The sequence below is a fragment of the Haemaphysalis longicornis genome, unplaced genomic scaffold (genome assembly GCF_048455015.1).
Source record: "Haemaphysalis longicornis isolate Haplotype H1 unplaced genomic scaffold, Haemaphysalis longicornis Haplotype H1 scaffold_6, whole genome shotgun sequence".
NCBI classification, from domain to species: domain Eukaryota; kingdom Metazoa; phylum Arthropoda; class Arachnida; order Ixodida; family Ixodidae; genus Haemaphysalis; species Haemaphysalis longicornis.
This window is the reverse complement of record NW_027526407.1, coordinates 139,181,479-139,202,982: the sequence shown is the minus strand read 5'-3', so window position 1 is coordinate 139,202,982 and position 21,504 is coordinate 139,181,479. Positions and strand designations below refer to the sequence as shown.

The 21,504-nt window shown below is 47.3% G+C and overlaps 1 protein-coding gene across 1 annotated transcript; it reads left to right on the top strand.

The window, feature by feature from the left end:
• The first annotated feature begins 1,030 nt into the window (after window positions 1-1,030).
• On the top strand, window positions 1,031-21,306 carry LOC144143265 (uncharacterized). Its single transcript, XM_077675040.1, has 2 exons — window positions 1,031-1,669; window positions 21,244-21,306. The coding sequence occupies exons 1-2, from the start codon at window positions 1,031-1,033 to the stop codon at window positions 21,304-21,306; spliced, it is 702 nt and encodes a 233-aa protein (XP_077531166.1).
• Window positions 21,307-21,504: the final 198 nt, after the last annotated feature.

Genomic DNA, 21,504 nt, shown 5'->3' with positions numbered 1-21,504 from the left:
CTTCCGCACTGAAGGGTGACCGAAGTGTTCCGAAAACCTCGATTTGAATTCCGACCACGTGGGGTATCGCTTTGCGTGGTTGCCATACCAAAGCTCGGCCGTACCGGTCAGGCAAAATTCCACGTTGTTCCGCTTCACGTTGTCATCCCAGTTGTTGTGGGCGCTTCCTCTGTCGTACGTGGCGTGCCAGTCTTCCACGTCCTGCTCGTCTGTTCCCCTGAAGAATGGGGGCTTCCGCTCACGAATGGAACGGAACAGATGATGGTCGTCGAAGTAGGTGCTGGCGGGGGCTCAGTCTCCCGAGAACGAGTCATGGCGCTGGGGAGCGTCCGGGAGCGGCGTTCTAGTGTATAGAGATGTCAGGATCACAGCAACCTCCACCAATTCTAAGAAGATGTATTGCTCAGCGCAAGGTAGCTGACGAATGGCCTGTAATGACCGTTATCCAAGATGGGGCGGGTTCACAGACGCGCGCCTGTCGTCTTCGTCATCGGTGATTTTGTTTTTTGTTGTGTCTATCGATGCTGCTTTTGCGGCTGTGGAGTCTGGCGCACTGTCATTTTCGTTCAATAGCGCCTGTACCATTTATCTCCTTACATTGTATAAGGTCTAGTTTTCTAGGATATAAATACGATTATCAATTGTTGATTCTAAACGTTGAATATTTTATGTGAAAACAACAGTCTAGGAACCGGTGAAGATAATGCTCACGGTGATTATATCGGCCAAGCGATGCGTCTGAGGCTCGCAAAAAATAAGTGCCAGTCCACTGTTGAAAGTTGAAAGTTTATTGTGTAATGAGAAATTGGTGCAACCACTGGCCAACCCGCCCGTATGGCTGGTTCACGAATCATCGCCAGCAGCGGCCGCGAGACAGAAGAAGCAGGATCAACAACAACAACAACAACAACAGCCTGGACTGCCCGTTTCTGTGACTGCGCTTCGCTACCAATAAACCTCCTTTCAATTGGTGGAGTGTGCGGGTCCATCGTAAAACCTGGAGCTTCGCAACCGGCGGCTGCCCACCACAATGTCCCACGAACCAGTCCATCAGCCTACTCCGGCGGGCCAGGTGCCACCGATTGTCTGCCCTGGAACCATACGCCCGCGAGACCCCGCTTCGTTCAGCGGGCTAGACGATCGTGACGTGGAAGACTGGCTTTCTACCTTTGAGCGCATCAGCACGCACAACAAGTGGGACGATGCCATGAAATTAAACAACGTGGGCTTCTCTTTTACGCATCTCGCCGAACTTTGGTTCAATAACCATCGTCGAGAGATGAGTACCTGGGCCGAGTTCAAGGAAAGGTTTATGAAAGCTTTCGGGCGACCCGAAGTGCGCAAACTTCAAGCAGAACAGCGTTTACGAGTCCGGGCTCAGAAAACTGGAGAAGACTTCACGAGCTACATAGAAGATGTAGTAGACCTTTGCAAGCGCGTGGACCCCAGCATGTTGGAAACTGAGAAGGTAAAACATATCCTTAAAGGTATCGACGACGACGCATTTCAGATGCTGCTTTCCAAGGATCCCCGGACCGTTAGCGACGTCATCAGACTCTGCCAAAGTTATGACGAGCTGCGCAGGCAAAGGGCCTTCACTCGGCGTCCACTCGCCCAAAATGAGCCGCTTGCGAGTTTAGCCGTTGACCTCGACGATCCATCTGTGTTGGTCCGTATAAAAGAGATTGTCTGCGAAGAGGTTGCTCGACAACTTTGCCATGCCGCTTCAAATACTACTCCGGAGCTGGTCCCTGTTCCTCAGTCTACTCTTCGGCATGTAGTTCAAGAACAGGTGGCGGAAGTGCTGCCTTCTTTTAGCCAGCAGACTCCCGTGGCTGCTCCGATTACTTTCGCCGACGTCGCGGGACGGCTTGCGCAGACGAGAACGCCGTTCCGACTCCCGGCTCCACCAAGACCTCTTCCTCAGGCGCGGGTTCCACCTCAATCCATGAATCCCTGGCGTACTCCGGACAACCGGCCGATTTGCTTTTCGTGTCACTACCCAGGACATGTCGCACGTTACTGTCGCCGCCGCGTACTGCCTGCCAACGGTCCTCCACCGGAATGCCGCTATCCATATTACGGACCCACATACGGTTCCCCCCCGACGCTGCCCCAAACCGCTTCGGACTCGTACGCGCCCTCGGTTTCCGACCGCCAGCCTTTCGCCGACCGTCGTTCTCAGTCCCCGCGCCGCCGCTCGCTTTCGCCGATGCGTCGTCGTTCCACTCCTGCCACAGAGGAAAGCTGACAGCCGCAGTTCCGGAGGCAAGAACTGCGTTGCCGTCAAAAAGTCCAAGCCCTCCACTGTCTCCCGCAAATGTTATTGACGTGTCAGTCGAAGGTGTCGCGACTGCTGCGCTGGTCGATACCGGAGCAGCAATTTCCGTGATTCGAGCCGATCTCTGCCGCAAAATTCGTAAAGTTATGACGCCTCTCTCTGGATTATCCTTACGAACCGCCGACTCCCAACCCGTTCATGCCTTGGCTGCATGTACGGCTCGCGTTTGCGTCCAGGGCGTAGTGTACGTCATTGAATTCATCGTGCTTCCCAACTGCTCTCATGACGTCATTCTGGGATGGGACTTTTTGTCTCGGCACAAGCCCTTATTGACTGTGCGCGTGCCGAAGTTGAATTTTCTGTCCTACCAGACGACGCCTATGACGATAATTCTGCGTCATCTGCCGCTAAACTGGTCGCAGCCGCAGACACGACCATTCCTCCCCAGTCCGCCGTTGTAGTGCCGCTATGTTGTACTTCTTTTGGGGATGCAACTGCCATTTTCATGCCATCCGAGGTCTTCCTCGCCGCAGGTGCATACCGCTGCCTTTCGCTGTGCTGAAAATTCATTCTGGCGAAACTGGCATGATTGTTACCAACCCGTCCGCAAGCCCGTGCTCCTTGCTACGGGCAGAATGCCTTGGCACTGTCGAGCTCGTGGATTCCTGTCGGGTCGTTGACGTCCCAGACAATACGCCTGATCATGACATTTCCGCTCTTACCCCTTCGACGACGACACAGCTTTCCAACGACGTGTTTAATGCTTCAATCGATCACGCTCTCGAGTCAGCGCAGAAATGTCAACTTCTGGAACTCCTGTGCCGTTTCCGTTCGTCGTTCGACTACGCACAACCCTCGCTTGGCCGTACCTCTATCGTCACCCATTCCATCGACACTGGATCGCATGCGCCGCTGCGGCAGCGACCGTATAGGGTGTCTCCTAGCGAGCGTCAAGTGATCGATGAGCAAGTACGTGACATGCTCCAATGGGACATCAATCGCCCATCGAACAGCCCATGGGCCTCCCCCGTTGTTCTCGTAAAGAAGAAGGACGGCTCGATTAGATTTTGTGTGGATTATCGGCGCCTAAACGGCATTACGCGCAAGGACGTCTATCCTCTACCACGCATTCATGATGCCCTCGATTGCTTACAAGGAGCTGAATTATTTTCGTCCCTGGACTTACGCTCTGGATACTGGCAGGTGCCTGTAGCGGATGCTGATCGCCCGAAAACGGCCTTTGTAACCCCGGATGGCCTCTTTGAATTCAAGGTCATGCCGTTCGGGCTCTGTAATGCCCCTGCCACCTTCGAGCGAATGATGGACGGTGTGCTACGAGGTTTGAAGTGGAAGACGTGCCTGTGCTATCTAGACGATATCGTTGTGTTTTCCCCTGACTTTGGAACGCACCTTGCACGTCTCCAGCAAGTGCTTACCTGTATCACCAACGCCCAGCTACAACTCAACCTTAAAAAGTGCCACTTTGCCGCGCGTCAGCTCACCATTTTGGGTCACGTCGTGTCTAAGGATGGAATACTCCCGGACAAGAGCAAGTTGCGTGCTGTGGCCGAATTCCCGAAGCCGACAACTATGAAGGCTTTACGGAGTTTCATCGGCCTCTGCTCTTACTTCCGCCGCTTCGTACGGAACTTCGCGTCGACCATATCCCCGCTTACACGGCTTCTCGCTGACGGCGTTGGTGATCTATCGGCCTGGTCGCCAGCGTGCGATGACGCATTTACGACCTTGCGGCGCCTCCTCACTTCACCGCCTATCCTTCGGCACTTCGATCCGGGCGCTCCCACGGAGATCCACACTGACGCCAGTGGAGTTGGCCTCGGCGCAGTGCTGGCACAACGGAAACCTGGGTTTAGCGAGTACGTTGTCGCATATGCGAGTCGCACGTTGACAAAGGCAGAATTCAACTACTCCGTGACGGAAAAGAAATGTCTGGCCATTGTATGGGCGCTGGGAAAGTTTCGACCCTATTTGTACGGCCGACCTTTCGACGACGTCACGGACCACCATGCGCTCTGCTGGCTGTCCTCCTTAAAAGATCCATGCGGGTGCCTCGGGCGATGGGCTCTTCGGCTTCAAGAGTTCGACATACGCGTCATTTATCGGTCAGGCCGTATACATCAAGACGCTGACGCTCTGTCCCGATCGCCGCTTCCTCCTGAGGTTGCCTGTGTTTTGACTGAGGACAGCATTCTTTCTGCTCTCTCCTTGGAAGATTTATGCACTGAGCAACGCAAGGATCCATGGATCTCTTCCATTATTTCCGTCCTCTCTGGACCGTTCCCACACCGAGGATCCCGTGCCCTTCACAGACAAGCTTCCCACTTCGCACTGCGCGAAGGCCTTCTTTACCGCCGTAACTACCTCGATGAAGGACGCAAATGGCTTCTTGTAATCCCGCGCCATCGCCGTGCCGACATTTGTGCTTCCCTTCACGCCGACCCAACCTGCGGTCACGCGGGCGTCTTGAAGACGTACCATCGGGTCCGTTTGCGCTATTACTGGCGTGGCATGTACAACTTCGTTAGGAAGTACGTCCAGTCATGTGCCACGTGCCAGCGCCGCAAGTCTCCTCCCGCTACTTCAGTCGGTCCCTTACAACCGTTACCATGTCCAGCAAAACCCTTCGACCGTGTTGGCATTGACCTCTATGGACCTCTGCCCTGTACGCCCGCTGGTAACCGGTGGATTATTGTCGGTATCGACCACCTGACGCGCTATGCCGAGACTGCTGCATTGCCAACGGCTACAGCAGGAGACGTCGCTTCTTTTCTTCTCAGTCACTTCATTTTGCGACATGGAGCGCCTCGCGAGCTCCTTAGTGATCGCGGACGCGTGTTCTTTTCCCAAGTTGTTGAAGCACTGCTCAAGGCATGCCGCGTCGTGCATCGAACAACTACTGCCTATCACCCGCAAACAAACGGCTTGACAGAACGCTTCAATCGCACACTAGGGGATATGCTCGCCAAGTACGTCGCCGACGATCTCCAGAACTGGGACCTCGTACTACCCTATGTCACCTACGCATATAAAACCGCCACCCAAGCTACAACGAGTTTCTCCCCCTATTTTCTGCTCTACGGACGTGAGCCCTCGTGCACTCTGGACACCATCCTACCCTACCGACCCGATCCTTCAGAGGGTACGCCCCTTTGTGATGCCACGAAACGCGCGGAAGACTTCCGACAACTGGCGCGACGTTTCACTGCCGAAGAACACTGGAGACAAAAATATCGTCATGATGACGTTGCTGCAGACCCCACCTATTTACCTGGCTCCCTGGTGTGGCTTTGGGTGCCCTCTACTACACCGGGACTATCCAGCAAGCTACTGTCGAAATATCAGGGGCCTTACCGCGTCATTGAACGGGTTTCCCCAGTCAATTACGTTGTACAGCCTACGACCCCTTCTGCGGACCTCCGAAGGCGTGGCCGTGAAACCGTGCACGTGCAGCGTTTGAAGCCTTACCACGAACCGATTGTTTCTTTGGCGCCATGACGCAACAGCCAGGATGGCCCTCTATTCTCCGGGGGGATAATTGTAATGAGAAATTGGTACTACTGGCCAACCCGCCCGTATGGCTGGTTCACGAATCATCGCCAGCAGCGGCCGCGAGACAGAAAAAGCAGAAGACTAGTCCGCCCGACATAGCCTGGACTGCCCGTTTCTGTGACTGCGCTTCGCTACCAATAAACCCCCTTTCAATTGCTTCAACATGTACAGGAGGGACTATACAGTTGTCGAGGGGGACGGCCAAAAAGGCTACAGGAAAAAAAGCCTGACAAGGTGACGTCTCCCTCCCCCTCCCAAGTTCCACGACTCTGCGGGAAATGGCACGTCCTTTGTGACAATAAAAAATAACAGAATAATGCAGACAATTAACACATAGAAAATCAGCTATCAGTTTTCAGAAATACACAATAATTAAAACGAAAATTCGACTAGAAAAAAAACATACATCAGCTCTATATTTCGGGAAACAATGAGTAGAATTGAAGAATTCAGAGCAAGAAACAACAAAAAACAGTTCTCAGTTTTCATAAACAAACAATAATTACTGTACAAGATTTCATAGAACGAAAAAATTACCTCTAAGTTTTCTGAAAGAAACAAAAAGCTAAATTACACGTTTTTTACTGTTTTCCAAAAGGTACATGTATAATTTCTTTTTAAATCCTTGTTCAGATTTAGCATCTTGGGCCATGGTTAAAATTTCGGGGTGACTGTTTAAAACGTTGGTAATCTGGTAGCTCCATTTTGGTGCCCGTAGTTTGTGCGAGTTGCTGGCTTTGTGTATATTACCTGCCTAAACTCGTATTCATGTCTTCGTGACGTGTATTTTCTGTAAATTTCATTAGGGTCAGTCCTTATGTGGTGATAAATAGTTAAAGAGTTTTTTATTTAGAATGTTCATAATTGTCAATACCTGATGTTTCTTGAATAATCAAGAACTGTGATTGATGGAGGGTGTGGTTTCATATATGCGTAAGACCTTTTTTGGAGCCGGTATAGGTTTTCTATATTTCTTTTATATGCGGAGCATCTTATAGTCTGGGCATGTACCGCGTCGGCGTCCACACTCACACTGCGCATGCGCAACTCTCTCGTTCCCTCTCTCCCACTGCTGCGCGATACTCCCGCCACTTCTCTCGTACCAGCTGCGTGCCCTTCGCTTTCGCTTCTCCCGCGTTCTCGCTTCTGCTTTCGCGGCGCATGCTCGGCCCTTGCGCATCTCTCCTCCTCTCGTCTCCTCTCTTTCAACCTTTCATGTAAATCGGTTAGCGCGCCCGGCGCGTTCAGTTCAGCGCTTGCTGCGGTTGACTCCACTTCACTCCGTTCTTCCGATGAAGTGTGATGGAAGCAACAGTCCCGTCAGTTAGTTGGTTGGCGCAAGCAAGCGTCGGCACCATGCCACAAACTGGGAAACTCAACGGAACCCTCAGATGCTCCGCATCTACTCAGCGTTCCCTTCGGGAGGATGGGACTAATTATTTTTCTGTTGAACCCCACACTAGAACGCAGTAGTTAAGGCGACAATGTACTAGACTGTAGGTGGATGACGGGCGCGAAAGTTGATGACGGTGGATGACGGGTGCCTCGGTTGTTGGGTTATTGCTTGGCCAAAAACTCACGCTCAAAACGCCCTGTCGTGCCGGGGAAGAATTTGGGGGGAACAATGGTTTTATTACTTCCAGACAAATTACATTGCAGCAACTGTTCCTTGTGTAATTCAAGCACGGTCATGCCTGTAGTGGAATGCGGCCTTAGCGAACACATCCACCCACTCAAGATCACTTCCTCACGCTTGCTCCGCCATGCCAGCTGCTCCAGTTAAAGAGCTGGCTCCTATATTGTCCTTTCCCATAACTCTATCTTTACATAACTATTTCCCAAACCACCTAGGGGAATAAGCACCAAGACGCCACCGTCACCTACCTTGGTAAAATTCCCTGAAATTTAGCAACGAAAATGAATGAGTAGGGTGTATCACTCTTTCAGTGTATCACTCTTTAAGTGTCCCTTGTCCGTTTTGTTCCTTTGTACTGTGTACTCCCACAGCAATTTATGTGTTTTCTAAGCCTGTGGGAATAGTCTTCAGACACAGATTGAGATCCCTTTCAGCTTATTTACTGACAAAAGCACACATTTCCTGTCTTTGAAAGTGACAAAATTGCAATAATAGCTGGTGGTTTCTCTAAACCAAATGTTCTGACTGGGTGAGCGTTTTCACAGTCACATAGCTAACCTCGAGAACAAAGGCTCAGAGATTAGGTTAGAGATTACATTTGTCCATAGGAGTTATTTTTGCTTTCTTCAGTATCTTCAAAACCACAAAACGGAATCGCACCTCTCCTTTCGATTCTCGTGGCCGTCAACCTTAAAAATCAATACCTGCACTTTTTCCTAATGTGTATCACATTTTTTGGTTAAATGATGATACTCGGGAGCTCTTGGAGCTTCCAGAATGCTTTTATTTGTGCCATTTGTTTCTTACCTCATACATAGCCCACTTCAATTGTGCCTGCATTGGTCAATACCTGAAAGTGCATTTCTGATTTCTTTGAAGCAATTTCTTTAAAAAACTATCTTGAAGCAATGCTTCAGTACTGCACGGATTTAGTTGAACGTCGCCGTATAATATAGCAGTAATAAATTTAAGCACGACAAAATAACAAAAAACGACAATGTCAACGGTACCTGGGTCCCCAGCATTTGAAATGGGAAGAAATATCCATGTAAAGATCAGGGGGTGACACTGGCAATGCAAAACTGTCTAAACAAAATTGAAATTGGTTAAACTAGGCTGCGTCAAAAAAATCAATTTTGTGACCAGCAGCGACATGACAGCGCCGGCTATACGCCCCATATCTTGAATAAACTAAAACTGCTTTTGTAGTGTAATGCAGCAGTTACTATGGCTCCCTGGTGAGCCATCTGGTATCGGACAACGTCTAAAATCAGCGGCCCTGTACATTCCAGAGGTCGAAGCTCCAGAATTGGCCGCAGGCACCGAGGAGACAGATGATTCTCCGGTGAAGACGAGCGTCGGAAAACACTATCATTGTCGTGGTCACTTCGGCAAGGCCACAAAAGGCACCCAGGAATTCAGTCAAAAAAGTAGTTTTGTAACCGGCAGTGTTTTGTAGTTTTGTAAGCGGCAGTCTTTGTAGTTTGTAAGCGGCAGTCTTTGACACAGGGTTATCACCAAGTTCATCTTTCTGCATGAGCCAGTTATCACATGGCTACGCACCGCTTTACTCCACTTACCTTTAAGCGTCAGATTTCTGTATGGCCACAAATAACCCAACAAAACTTAAATACCACACGCACCTGAATGTCACCTACGTAAGGTTTTTCTATTAGAACCCTTTTTCCAGTACAGTGACATTCCTGAAGAAATCGACAAGGATTTATGTGAGTGAAAATTCTAAGCAGCCTCCACAATCTACGTTGGGCTAGCTACACACATTCCTTCTTTCATTGCACGATGTACCCGGTCGGTGATATCGCGTAAAAATTGCCTCGCCTGCGATTAAACTCCTCTGGGCTACCTTTGCAGTTAATGCCTAGCAAATATTCTTTTATATTGCTACCCGCCGGCAGTACCCCAACCATTGAAGATTCGAATAATGTAGTTACAAATATTTACACTTTGGCCATTGCCGTTCGAGTAATGCCTACATACAAACCACTGCCTCCTCGTCGTCGCCGGTCGCTAGATGCCATTTCCTATTCTACTTGATGTGCTTCACTTGTGCTTCTCGCAACACTGCCACCTTGTCAAAGGGAACCGACCCGATCAACGTATAATAAAGGTTCGGGCGCGATTAGGATGAAATGAGATGTGTATAGCCACTCAAACCCCTTCCGCCTCTAATGACGATGATGGTCTTAGTAAATAGTGGTTTCGAAACAGCGACGCCCGCAAGGACACGACGACAACATTACGGTGCTAGCAGCCATGTCGGCAGAACGCTCTTTGGTATGACAAGTTCGGGTCGGCTCAGCTGGATATATCGACAGCACCGGCAGTGGGGGAGATGGATTCGGGGAAATGTAACTCCGGTCGCAGCTGGGCTGGGGCGCCCTGACAGGTTTCGCGTACGCTGGAAATATTTGTCTAGTCCCACGCGACGCGAAAATAGGGAGCAGGTTGGGGCTGTCAGCATTATAGCCTGTTCACACACGTCCGCACTACATGCGTTACAGGGCAGTATTTTGTTTTTAAATTTCAAACGTTGGATGGGGTCAGAGTGAACGATCCTTGTGTCTGTTTAGCATGTCAGCTGAATAAGTGCCGTGCATGGCGAAATCGCGCATGGTTCCTCAGAAGCACCTCCGCCCTGCTGGAAACCAACATTTTGTAGGGCGTACAGTGAAACCTCGTTAAACCGTACTTGACAGGGGCGCGAAGAAACTGCGTACTAACGCGGCATCACGGTTTATCCGAATCCCTTAAGTTAAAGGGAAACCAAGTCGATCATTCGGCCTAACTACGTATAAAATGAAACTACAGCTTATGCGGGTTTGGTTTAATGAGATTCCTTAGTACTTACTGTTTTACTTTTTTTGTGCCAAATCGCCCAAAACCTTGGAAACTGAAAATGTTTTCATTTTCCTTTTTACGCGCCTCATTTTCACCTCGCTTATCATGTTAGGCTTTGTTATCTACAAACCTCGTTAAAATCAAGAAACTGTATTTTTTTCTCTTGATCTCGAGACCGGCCCGGTGACTTGGTGGCTAAGGCGTGCTTCTGCGTTTAGAAAGTCGAGTGCGATTACCGGCCGCGGTGTTCGTTTTTCTGATGATGGTGATAAGCAAAACCACCCGTAGGTTCGAGACTTCGCCGCACATTAGATATCCCCACTTCGTCAAAATTAGTGCGGAGCCCTCCACTACGGCGCGCCTGATCACCTGCGTAGCGTCTGCACGTTAAACATCATAATCAATCAATCTCTCGCTCTCATCTTTCTTCCTCTTTCTAATATTAGGACGTGTTCGCCGCGTCGTATCTAGGTGCAAGAGGACTTTTGCACAAGATATTTTAGAGGAGTCATAACATAAACATTACTATGAGAACACGGACTGTGACATAAGCCTCGTGTCAATACGTGCAGAGTAATCTAGTCATTGCTGTTATAATCCATTCATAAACTTGAAAACTCTTTGACTTAAATTACAACTCAAAAAATATTCTTGTCGACATTTTGGGGACCGAAATTTACTTAGCTCCCACACCTTTACTCATATCAAGTATTCTGGAATTATTGTTTGTTGATTTTTTTTGTTCCACCAATAGCTTAATTCATAGCAATAGTCATTCTTTATGTGCGTAATATTGTGTTTAACGGGATACATACTTTCCTGAGCCTGCTGCAATTTCTTCTACAACTGGCGTGGGTCCGTTTTGTTTTAATCTTTTTTGGATTAATGTTACGTGTGTGCAAATTGTATAGTGATCACCTGTTTTCTTTGCCTCTTTTCAAACCATCATTGTACCTACATTTAAATATTTGGCATGCCAGGGAGTTCCCAGCTTTGCTCGAGCACTTTCCCTAAATGGTATTATCTATTATTTTCGGGCAATAAACTAGAACAAAATAAAACAGGAAACCGGAATAGGTTCGTAGTGCACGTTTTCGCAAAAAAATCTGCATTATTGGGGAGGAATTTTTGTTCTCTTTGGTGTATCTTTATTGTTTTACCTCACCGCGTCATTGTCAAATGTTATATTCGATGAAGATAAATATTTCTACCGGTACGTTCATCAGTGCACTTCTTACTACAGTTACCTTTTTCATTGCAGAAAACACTAGAAGAACTGCATTTTTTAGAAAACCTTTCCGGTGTATATGAAAGGTGCCGACGATGGGTCTCCAAGTAAATGTATCGTACGTACAAACACAGCACGTGTTACCTTGTACCGTTATGGCTTGAAATAAATATCGTTCTGCTTAAACCGGGAAAGTGGCCTCAAAGGATTTTGTAATGTCTTACATAGATTACTGGGCGTCATCGAAGTGAGGAATAGCACCGGAAAGTGTTGATTCAGCACAAAGAATAAATATTCGAGAAATATGGGGCCTAGGTCTCGTTTAAAATTTTTTAAGTTATTTGTTTATGCCTGCGTTACAGTAATACTACCGAAAACTGGCCTCTATGATTACAGCGTACTTGCAGTGCTGAAGCCTAAACACGCCGGTATTTTTTATTTGCAAATATCTTGCTTTCAACACTGAAGTTTTTATTAGTCCGGCTTCTAAAGAAAATGACAACAAACCGGGAATTCTTGCATAATAAATGTTTTCTTGGCAGATATTGGCATGTAAATCAACCCCAGTGTATACAAAAATGTTCACTTAATGAACAGTACGGTTACTTATAATTGTTAATAAGCCTTCGTTTGTCAATCTGGCCAACCGCATTTTCTTATAACTACAAGACCATACAAAAAGAAAGACGTACCAGGAAGGACACTACCATAAACCCCAGAGGCCAAACTGACTGTTGAACTCGAAGCGACTGGCGGTAAATCTGGCCCCCACTTCTGGTTTCCGTTTTATGTGCGCGCAGTTTAAATGGTCGGGATGCGGTACTCGTGGTGTGAGGACTTTTATGGTATTACGGTGCTTTTACTCATTTTCCTATTGTTTATTTTAGATATGGTTGTTAGATTTACAAGCACCCGCTTGTCAGAGAGACAAATTACTGCCTGAAAATGCTACATTGCATTTCAAAGTACAACATTTCCTTTCACAGCATTTCAGTGTACAACACAGTACACTACATTTCACAACAGACATGGCAATTCTTGGCGTTCAATACCTTGAACTGCCGCGTAAAAGAGACACCTGATATCGTAACACACATTTATGAAACGACACGATACAACACAGCAAATTTAAAGGACGCCATCACTTGCGAGTTATAACCGTTTTAACCTCGACCGACATATACCAAAAGAGAAAGAATGCAATGCAGAATATGTACAGCTAGAGCTGACGTTCCCAGGCATGAAACGTACTACAAATTAAGTTAAAACTACTTCAGAACAAATTCGTCAGAAGAGAGAAAGTGTATATTAAACTGAAAATATTTAAAAAGCGAATTTTGCCTTTCGGCAGAGGGCACAGTTCTCGCCGGAGGAGAAAAGAGCATTGGAGAAGAAAAAAAAGGCCGTGAAAGGGCAGTAGAAAATAATTGCGATAACAGGCTATTAAAAGGCTATGTACAAACTATATACATACACACGCAGGTTATATACAGACTATTTACATACACACGCACTCACACATACACATCCACACACACAAAAGGGATAACAGGGGATGGATAGTGGGTGGGGTCTGGCTTCGACAGTTCCCGTGCGGCTGTTGAGGCCCGACTCTTCGAGGTACGAGAGGAGCAGCCTGAAGGCCGGTCGGTGTAGCAGGAAGGGTCCCCGACGACGGAGGATGTCCTCTGCAGTGCTTCAGGGTAGCCCCAGCTACCGGTACCCGGACACTAGGTTGTTCCGGGCACCACCCTACGCAAGGCAGGAGCAGAGGACGCGATCCAATGTCTCGGGGTTGGGCAGTGGGCACAGGTGCGTGTGGCCTTGCCACACTGCCTGTGGAGGCGTGCTGCTGTGCTGTAGCCGCCGGTGCGGAGCCGGAGGAGGAACCGCTCTGTTTCGGATATCCCACTGGGAGAAAGGAGCCGCGGGGCCTTGGGTTCATGACCGCAATGTTTGCATAATCATTTTATTTTCTATGGGAGTTTAACCAGTGAACATATTTAAATAAAAGCAACGAAAAGGCTTCAAAATAGTGTTCACGCCTAACATATGGCTGCGATCACCTGTAAAGTCACTCAAAAAGTACTGATCGGTAGTGCTAATGTTTGAATAGAAATAACGTTTGTGTGGACAGTCACGCAGAACATTTACTTACAACTTGTCAAAATCTACTTGCAATTGCCTTTTGACATGGCTGCAATTTCCGATAAAGCTAGATTTCTGTCACCCCTGTTACTGAAAAAGGAAATAGGTAAACGTTATTCCTCCTCCTAGGTGAACTTCTCAAGAAGCTATCTTCCAAGTTAGGCCCAAGGACCAGGCGGGTAGATTTCTATTCACCACCTTGAGCAGTTTTTACCATTGCGTGATAGGGCAAACGGCCCGCAAATTAGATTGGTCTCCTGCCGTCCCGCGATGATCTTCGGTAGATGGCTATTAGATCTTACAGCCACTCTATTGTCACCATGATTTTTTTACGGAATTCTTTTTGTACTAACCTTGTGCATAACTGAAATGACAAAAACGTAGATACAGTACGTTCGATATGTTTCAAGCATACAAAATCAAGTGTGTACAGTGCAGCTAAAAATTGTTATGTATGCTTGCTATATTCCGTATCTGTGATGAGCCAAGGATTTCAGCACAGTGGTGATCGCTACCGGGTATTACCATTCTGTGCTAAGAGCTTCTCGATTACCCCGTAGACCCTGATATACGTTTGGTGCACTCCAGTAAAACTTCGTGTCTTGCGCCAAAGTCACACCCCCCTGAACGAAGTTCATCTTCATCATCACCAGCCTATCTACGCCCACTGCAGGGCAAAGGTCTCTCCTATTATTCTCTAATCTCAACCTTGTCCTGTGGTAACTGCGTCCAATTTATTCCAGCAAACTTCTTGATCTCATCTACCCAAATAATATTCTGCCGCCTCCTGCCACACTTGCCTTCTTTATGGATCCATTCGGTTACCCTTAATGAATGAAGATACAACACGTCAAAGATGGTCCAGCGCCCGGACCACTCAAATTCCGTGACTCGTGCCATCGCCGGCTGTGGCGCCCGTGAAACATCTTCCCTAAGTTCTCTTTGGCGGAGAGGTCGCCAGGATCTGAGGTCATCACCACACGTTGTAGGGAACCTCCAACACTGCACCTAGGAATGATCTGTTTCGTAAATCTGCACCTTTCTTACCGGGCCAAGTGCGCGCAACCCCTTTCAATCTTTCGGACTTTTAGTTATGAATGCTGCCCACAAGCTACCTGTAGTACGTCGTGTACCTCAAGGACAGACGTTACTCGGCCCGAATCATGTTGTAATAGCTCCCGCGGGTGGCCTTCTGTATCATCGCTGCTCCAATTTCGCCATGCATTGACGCTTTCAGCCCTAATGTGTTCTTGCTATATAAAAAGCTTTTCTGTGTGGTTTTTTAATTATGTTGAACCTTAGCCTTCCAAACAAAATATTGAGCTTCTGATTCAAGTATTCAGTGATTTACAAGCATAACATATAATTATATTATCAGGCGATTCAAATTTAAATTTGGAGAAGAATATGTTCGATTGTTTTTCTATAATTTGGAAAACAATAATCCCATATACATGACAAAGGAATGGTAGTGCAAGTATTTTTGGATATGCAGCCATGTCATCAAACTAAGACTTCGGTCCTTGGGGCTGCACTGATGTTACTTTGGCCTTCACTGCAATGCCTTCCTCTTTGAAGCGTTCAGTTTTCAGAAAAAACGAACAATGATGATATTGTAACGTGCGGGGAACGACGGTTTATTGCAAAGTAAACAAGGGGTAGCTCAGTATGTCCGACTAAAGCCGCGAACACTACCAACCTCGTCTTCCTCTACCTTGCCAGCATCTTCCCTTAAATTCTTTGGTCAATTCTTTGGGTCACTTGACCTTGCAGACCATGAGTAGACAGCGTAACATTTCCTCCGGTGGAGACGTTGCCCTCCGGGCCACTCTAGGAATGCCGCGTGAGTAGTAGGGTTTGAGTCGGGCGAGTGAGCTGTTTGAGACTTGCTGCTTCGTCTGCCATTTCTAAGGAGCCGTGAGGTGACGTAGTTCACATCGCTGGTACGATCGAGAACCACAAATGGCCCTGTGTAGTGTTCCAGAAGGTTCTCACACAGACCGCGTTGGCGGTGGGGGGTCCAAAGCCACACAGAATCTCCTGTTCTGAACGACATGTGTCAGTGGCAGCAGTCGTAGCGCAACTTCGACTGGTCTTGCGATGTCAGTGTACGTAACCGAGCGATTCGACGGGCTTCTTCAGCGAGGCAGACAGTCTTGGCTACGCTGCGGTCATCGTTCAGAGAAAACAAAAAAAAACGAAAGTCGGATGGCGGACGTGCGTAAAGGAGGTAGAAAGGGCTGTATCCTGTGTTCTCGTGGCGGGCGGTATTATATGCGTACGTAATGAACGGCAAGATGGCTTCCCAGTTTTTGTGTTTGGAATCAATGTACACAGCTATCATGTTCGTAAGTGTCCGATTGGTGCGCTCAGGGAGGCCGTTCGTTTGCGGATGGTAAGGAATTGAGTGACGAAGCTGCGAGAAAGAATGCTGGAACAGTTCTTCGACAACATCAGTGGTGAATCGCGGCCCACGCTCGATGATGATGACGCGAGGTGGGCCGTGGCGGAGCAGAATACGGTGCAAAAGAAAGTTTGAGACCTCGGTGGCAGTAGCTGATGGGAGCGCAGCTGCTTCTGTGTAACAGGAAAGGCAGTCCACGCAAATAATTATCCAACGATTACCTTGCGCTGACCCTTGGAATGGAACGGCAGGTCGATACCATCTTTCTCGAATGGAGAGAGCGGTGAGTTTACCGGGTGGAGTTGGCCAAGTGGCCTTGACGTTCTGTCCCCTGGCGCATTTTTGGCCAGTAAACGCGCTGACGCGTGCGGTAAAGCGTCTGAGCAAGTCCCATTTGGCCCGCTCTGGCATCGTCATGCATAGCGTGGAGAACCGAAGTAAGCTTTGGGGAACCACAAGAAGCAATAGGGAACCGGTTCACGAGTAATGCGTTTTGTAGAGTAACCCGTCATGCACACCGAAGAAGCGGCGCGTTGGATTTTGACGTGCTGAATCGAACAGTGATGCTAGGTCTGGATCTTGCAGGTGTGCTTTCCGGAATGTACTGAGGTCGACAAACTCCGTGGTCACAGCTACAAGTTAGTCGTCGAGGTTATCAGAATCGCCGTCTGTTGTTTCTGTTGGGAGGCGGGAAAGACAGTCTGCGTCGGAACGTTTGCGGCCGCTCTCGTACGTGAACGGAAAGTTGAATTCCTGAAGAAGCAAAGCCCACCATGCAAGACAGCCTTAAGGGTCACGGAAGTTCACAAGCCAACACAGTGAGGGATGGTCCATAACTACGGTAAAGCTGTTGCCGCACAGCTAAGAACGAAAGCGTTGCATCGCGAATATTACTCCCAGGCACTCTTGCTCCGTGACTGTGTAATTATTCTCGGCTTTGCTCAGCGAACGACTGGCAATAATTATCGATAAAGGCATCACTGAAAAACGTGTTCCCCAGAAAACTAGCCCTTTCGGTTTTGTTTTAAAATGGCTAGCATTCGTTTGGTTCATGTCCTCAAGATGGAGCGCCAGGGCCGAAAGGCTTCTGTCCACTCTTCTTCTTTCGGAGCAGAGGCAGCTCTCCTGCTCGCTGCTTGTTCACCCCGCTACCACTACGTAATGGAGGTGACAGAAGTCGGTTCTGGGAAGCCTTCGCCAATCTTTTTTCACATCTTGTGCTGGTGCGAATCCAACATCATGAATTTCAAGGCGACTTCAGACTTCCAATAATTCACGGCGGTGAATGGAGAGTGTGGGAAATTTCTTCATTGATTCTTACAGGCTTCAACAGATTGCGGGTTAGTAATGCATCTTTGTGCGAAATTTAGGCGCGCGTTAAAGATACCCAGGTGGTCAAAATTATTCAGCAGCCCTCCACTACAGAGCACCTCATCGCCTGCGTTGAGTCGGCGTGTTAAACCCTACAATCAATCAATAGGCATGCGTCTTCGCCGCAAGGTTTATTCCCACAACGCTGTTTTTGGTTTAAATAAATAGCGATGAAAAAAACGACCAAAATGCAAACAAAAGTACAGTGAAATTGAAACCAAGCAAAAAGAAATCCCAAGCAGGCCGACGACTCGAAGCAACACGAAGTGAAAAAGATAATCTTGCTGAACATAAATGCCCGAGTATACTAAACAAGATAGAACAACTCAAGCATATCTTACCTGATTATGATCCTGACCTTGCGGCTATCACTGAGACATGGCTTTCCTAAGAGGTATCCAGTCAGGAAATTGCTCCCACAAACTACTCAGTTATCAGGATAGATAGGCAAACTCGAGGTGGAGGGGTAGGTCTATTAATTAAAAACTGTATTCCTTTCGCATGTTTGCCTTATGTAGAAAGTGCAGAGGCTGCTCATTGTAAGATGGATTGCTACGGCTCCAGTATAATCACTGGATGCGTCTATCGTAGCCCATCCTCCGGTGAAGACGGTATATCTTTCGTCGAAGAATTTCTTTCGCAGCATGCACGTAGACATCGCGTGATTATTATGGGTGACTGCAACCTCGCTGATTTTAACTGGGCTACTACGCACCACACGTCTCCGTCATCGAAAGCACTAGTTAATTTAGTGCTTGATTTTAATCTTCATCAGGTAGTACACGATGCAACCCGCATACAAGGAACAACTGGAAATATTCTTGACATCATACTTCTGAGTGACCATTTTCCAAGCGAGCAAATTGAGATAAGCATTGCTGACGGGATATCTGACCACAAGATGCCTGTTGGCGGTTGTCCCTTGATTGTAAATTGACAGTTCACCCTACCGTAGTAACCATTATCAATTATCAGAAAGCCAACAACGACAGTATTCAGACGTATCTCGCGTATGATTTCCAACCTTTTTTTGACACTGCCTCTGATATGTCCGCAAATCTAAATTTGTTATGGTTCCAGTTTAAGGTCATTGTACTTCACCGCATAAATAGCTTTATACCTGTGAAACACAAAAAAAAACTCATGGATAAATCGAGAAGTTATCCAAGCGAAACGTCAAGTAAAAAGGTTACGGCGGGCGGCGAGGATCAACCCCGCTAACTCACCAGGTAACTAGAAGTTATTAAATGCAGTCAGGGAACTGAAAAAAAGACACAGCAAGCCAAACAGCATTATTACAACATAATCCTTCCAAGCTTTATCACAAATAGCCCGCAGAAATTCTGGAGGTATTTTCGTAAAAGTCCTGAACCGTCGTCTACACTAACAGCAGAAGGGAAGGTAGCCAAGTAGAATGCGCATAACGATTTTTTCCGCTCGGTATTCATTTGAGATAATGGCATTTCACCTTATTTAAAACAGCACAATACTGACAGAATTGACGAAATTAACATCACAGACGCTGGAATTATGCAACTATTGCTTAACTTGGACCCGAAAAAAGCCACCGGCCCGGATGACATACCGAAAGAATTGCTAAAAAGATATGCATAATGGTGTAGCAAGTACCTCGGCCTAATTTTTCGCAAGTCGCTTTCAACATCTACCCTGGCGGATGAGTGGAAAAAAGCAAAAGTAGTACCAATTCACAAATCAGGAGACAGAAACGACGTTTCAAATTTCAGGCCTATTTCACTAACAAGCACGTCATGCAAATTACTTGAGCGCATAATCCTGAGGCATCTAACTGTTTTCTTGGAAAAAGTGAACTTTTCATCGCCTCATCAGCATGGCTTCCGCAGCGGTCTATCAACTATTACACAGCTAACAGAAGTACTTAACGACCTCGCACTATCCATTAACAACCAAGCGCAAACGGTCATCATTCTACTGGATTTTTCCAAGGCGTTTGATTGTGTTGGCCATACCAAATTAATTTGGAAATTTGAAAGTGTGATTGTCAAAGTCGCAATATCGGCATGGGTAAAAGACTTCCTCACGAACAGATCACAGTTTGTTGTTTTCGAAAACACACAATCTCAGACCGTACCTGTAACACCCGGTGTTCCGCAGGGGTCAGTCCTGAGACCACTTTTGTTCCTAATTTTCATTAACATCACTTCCAATATCGAGTGCAACATCAAATTATTTGCAGATGACTGCATTATATACGAAGAAATTAATAGGTATACCGACCACCTGATGCCTAACATATCTCTTAGTAAAATAACGGAATGGTGTTGTGACTGGCAAATGACCATAAACATTAAAAAATCCGTTGCCATGATCATTTCAACAAAAACCAGCCTTCTACGTTTACATACTTCATTAATGGCATACCATTAAGTAAGGTTTCGCTACACAAGTATTTAGGAATTACGCTTTTTTCCTTTCTTAGATGGGATACACATATAATGGAGTGGCAGTATTGTAAATAAATAAATAAATAAATATATTTCCGCATACTGCCATCCCATGACAACGTAAAGACATGACATACAATACTTTAGAGCGTTCAGCAAGGTTCCAAAACTGTTTTAGTTAACACATGATTTCCGGGAATCGTAATGCATCTGTCAAATTCGGCAGCCCTGAAGGCCTACAATTTGTTTTTAATGTTGTATTTTCCCTGTTGTCGCTTCCTAGCAGCTGGCTATTCCATTTGTTCGAAAGATTGCTTAATACAGAGGCTGACGCCTAGCTCTTAATCTTCGCACTCCGCACAGGACGGGCTTCACAACTAATGGGGCGACGCCAGCAATGTTTCTTCCGTAGCAGCAACAAAAACAATACTTTAACTCCCACCTTGAGCTAGTGTATATGCTTTTAAGCCTATTATTATGACAAAAAATTACGCACACGCAACTTCTGGTGCGGGCAAGCCTCAGACGTCGATCGAACGCTAAGAAAGAGCAGGGAGAGCGAGCCTGACTGAAGCAGACGACAAATGCGAGAATCCCTAAGCCTACATCACGGATGCCCGCTTCGCTGCGCCACCTGTGTTCGCGCTCACCGACAATACACGCGAGAATTACCGAATTGGAGATGGTATCGAATGTTTGTGAAGGTTCAGGACGAGGATAGCCTTGGTTGTCCGCACAGGAGCAAAAGGCGGGTCAATAATTTGATGCTGGAGTTGGAGCTCAAAATCCTGAGTTGACAATTTAAAGCGAAAGCCGAACATGAAGGGCGGCAAGAGATGTGTCTGTTTCGCAAAACTAGTTCTTCAGGAAATGATAACATGTTCTAAGAGTTTACCAAAAGACGATGTCAGTGATATTGGGCAAAAGTGTTCTACGTATGGTCGTTTGCCGGGTTTAGGCATTAGAGTCGTTTCGGCAGTATGCCACCGTTCCGGGATAGACCCATACTCCTAGCACTCGCCGAAGAGTCGCGTGACATAACCCCCCTGATAAATCGTCTAGGTTACGTAACATTTTTAGTTATAAGATCTGGTTCAGGGGCCGATGTGGTGTTTAGCAGCTGCATGGCCGCCCTTACCTCGGGCTTAGGTATACGGTCATCCAATTTGTCGTTGGAGATGCCTATGTGTAAGGGGTGTTAGATGGGCTCTGTTAAACTAACAAACTGAAAGAGAAAAATTAGAGACAATCAGCTGGTTCGATGCGAAAGACCCCCGATAGCATTCTTCAATATGTTCTCTGTCGTTGTGCTGTCGTTTGCAGCCTTCGACAGGTGTAGCATCTCAACCACCGAACGCAGCCAACTCCGAGCAGAGGAAGCGGTGATTGCACGTGCGCTTACCGAAATCGGCGCGAAAACTCTCCAACACACTCTAAGCAGGCGTGGAGGAACTTTGCAAGTGGTCAATTGCACGCTACCGCACTTCGAAGGACAAATCAGAGACAACCAAGGAGACCAGCCAGAATTGTATGGGCGCTAGATCGAACCGGCATCCCCGGCAAACAAGATTACCATCCTTATGG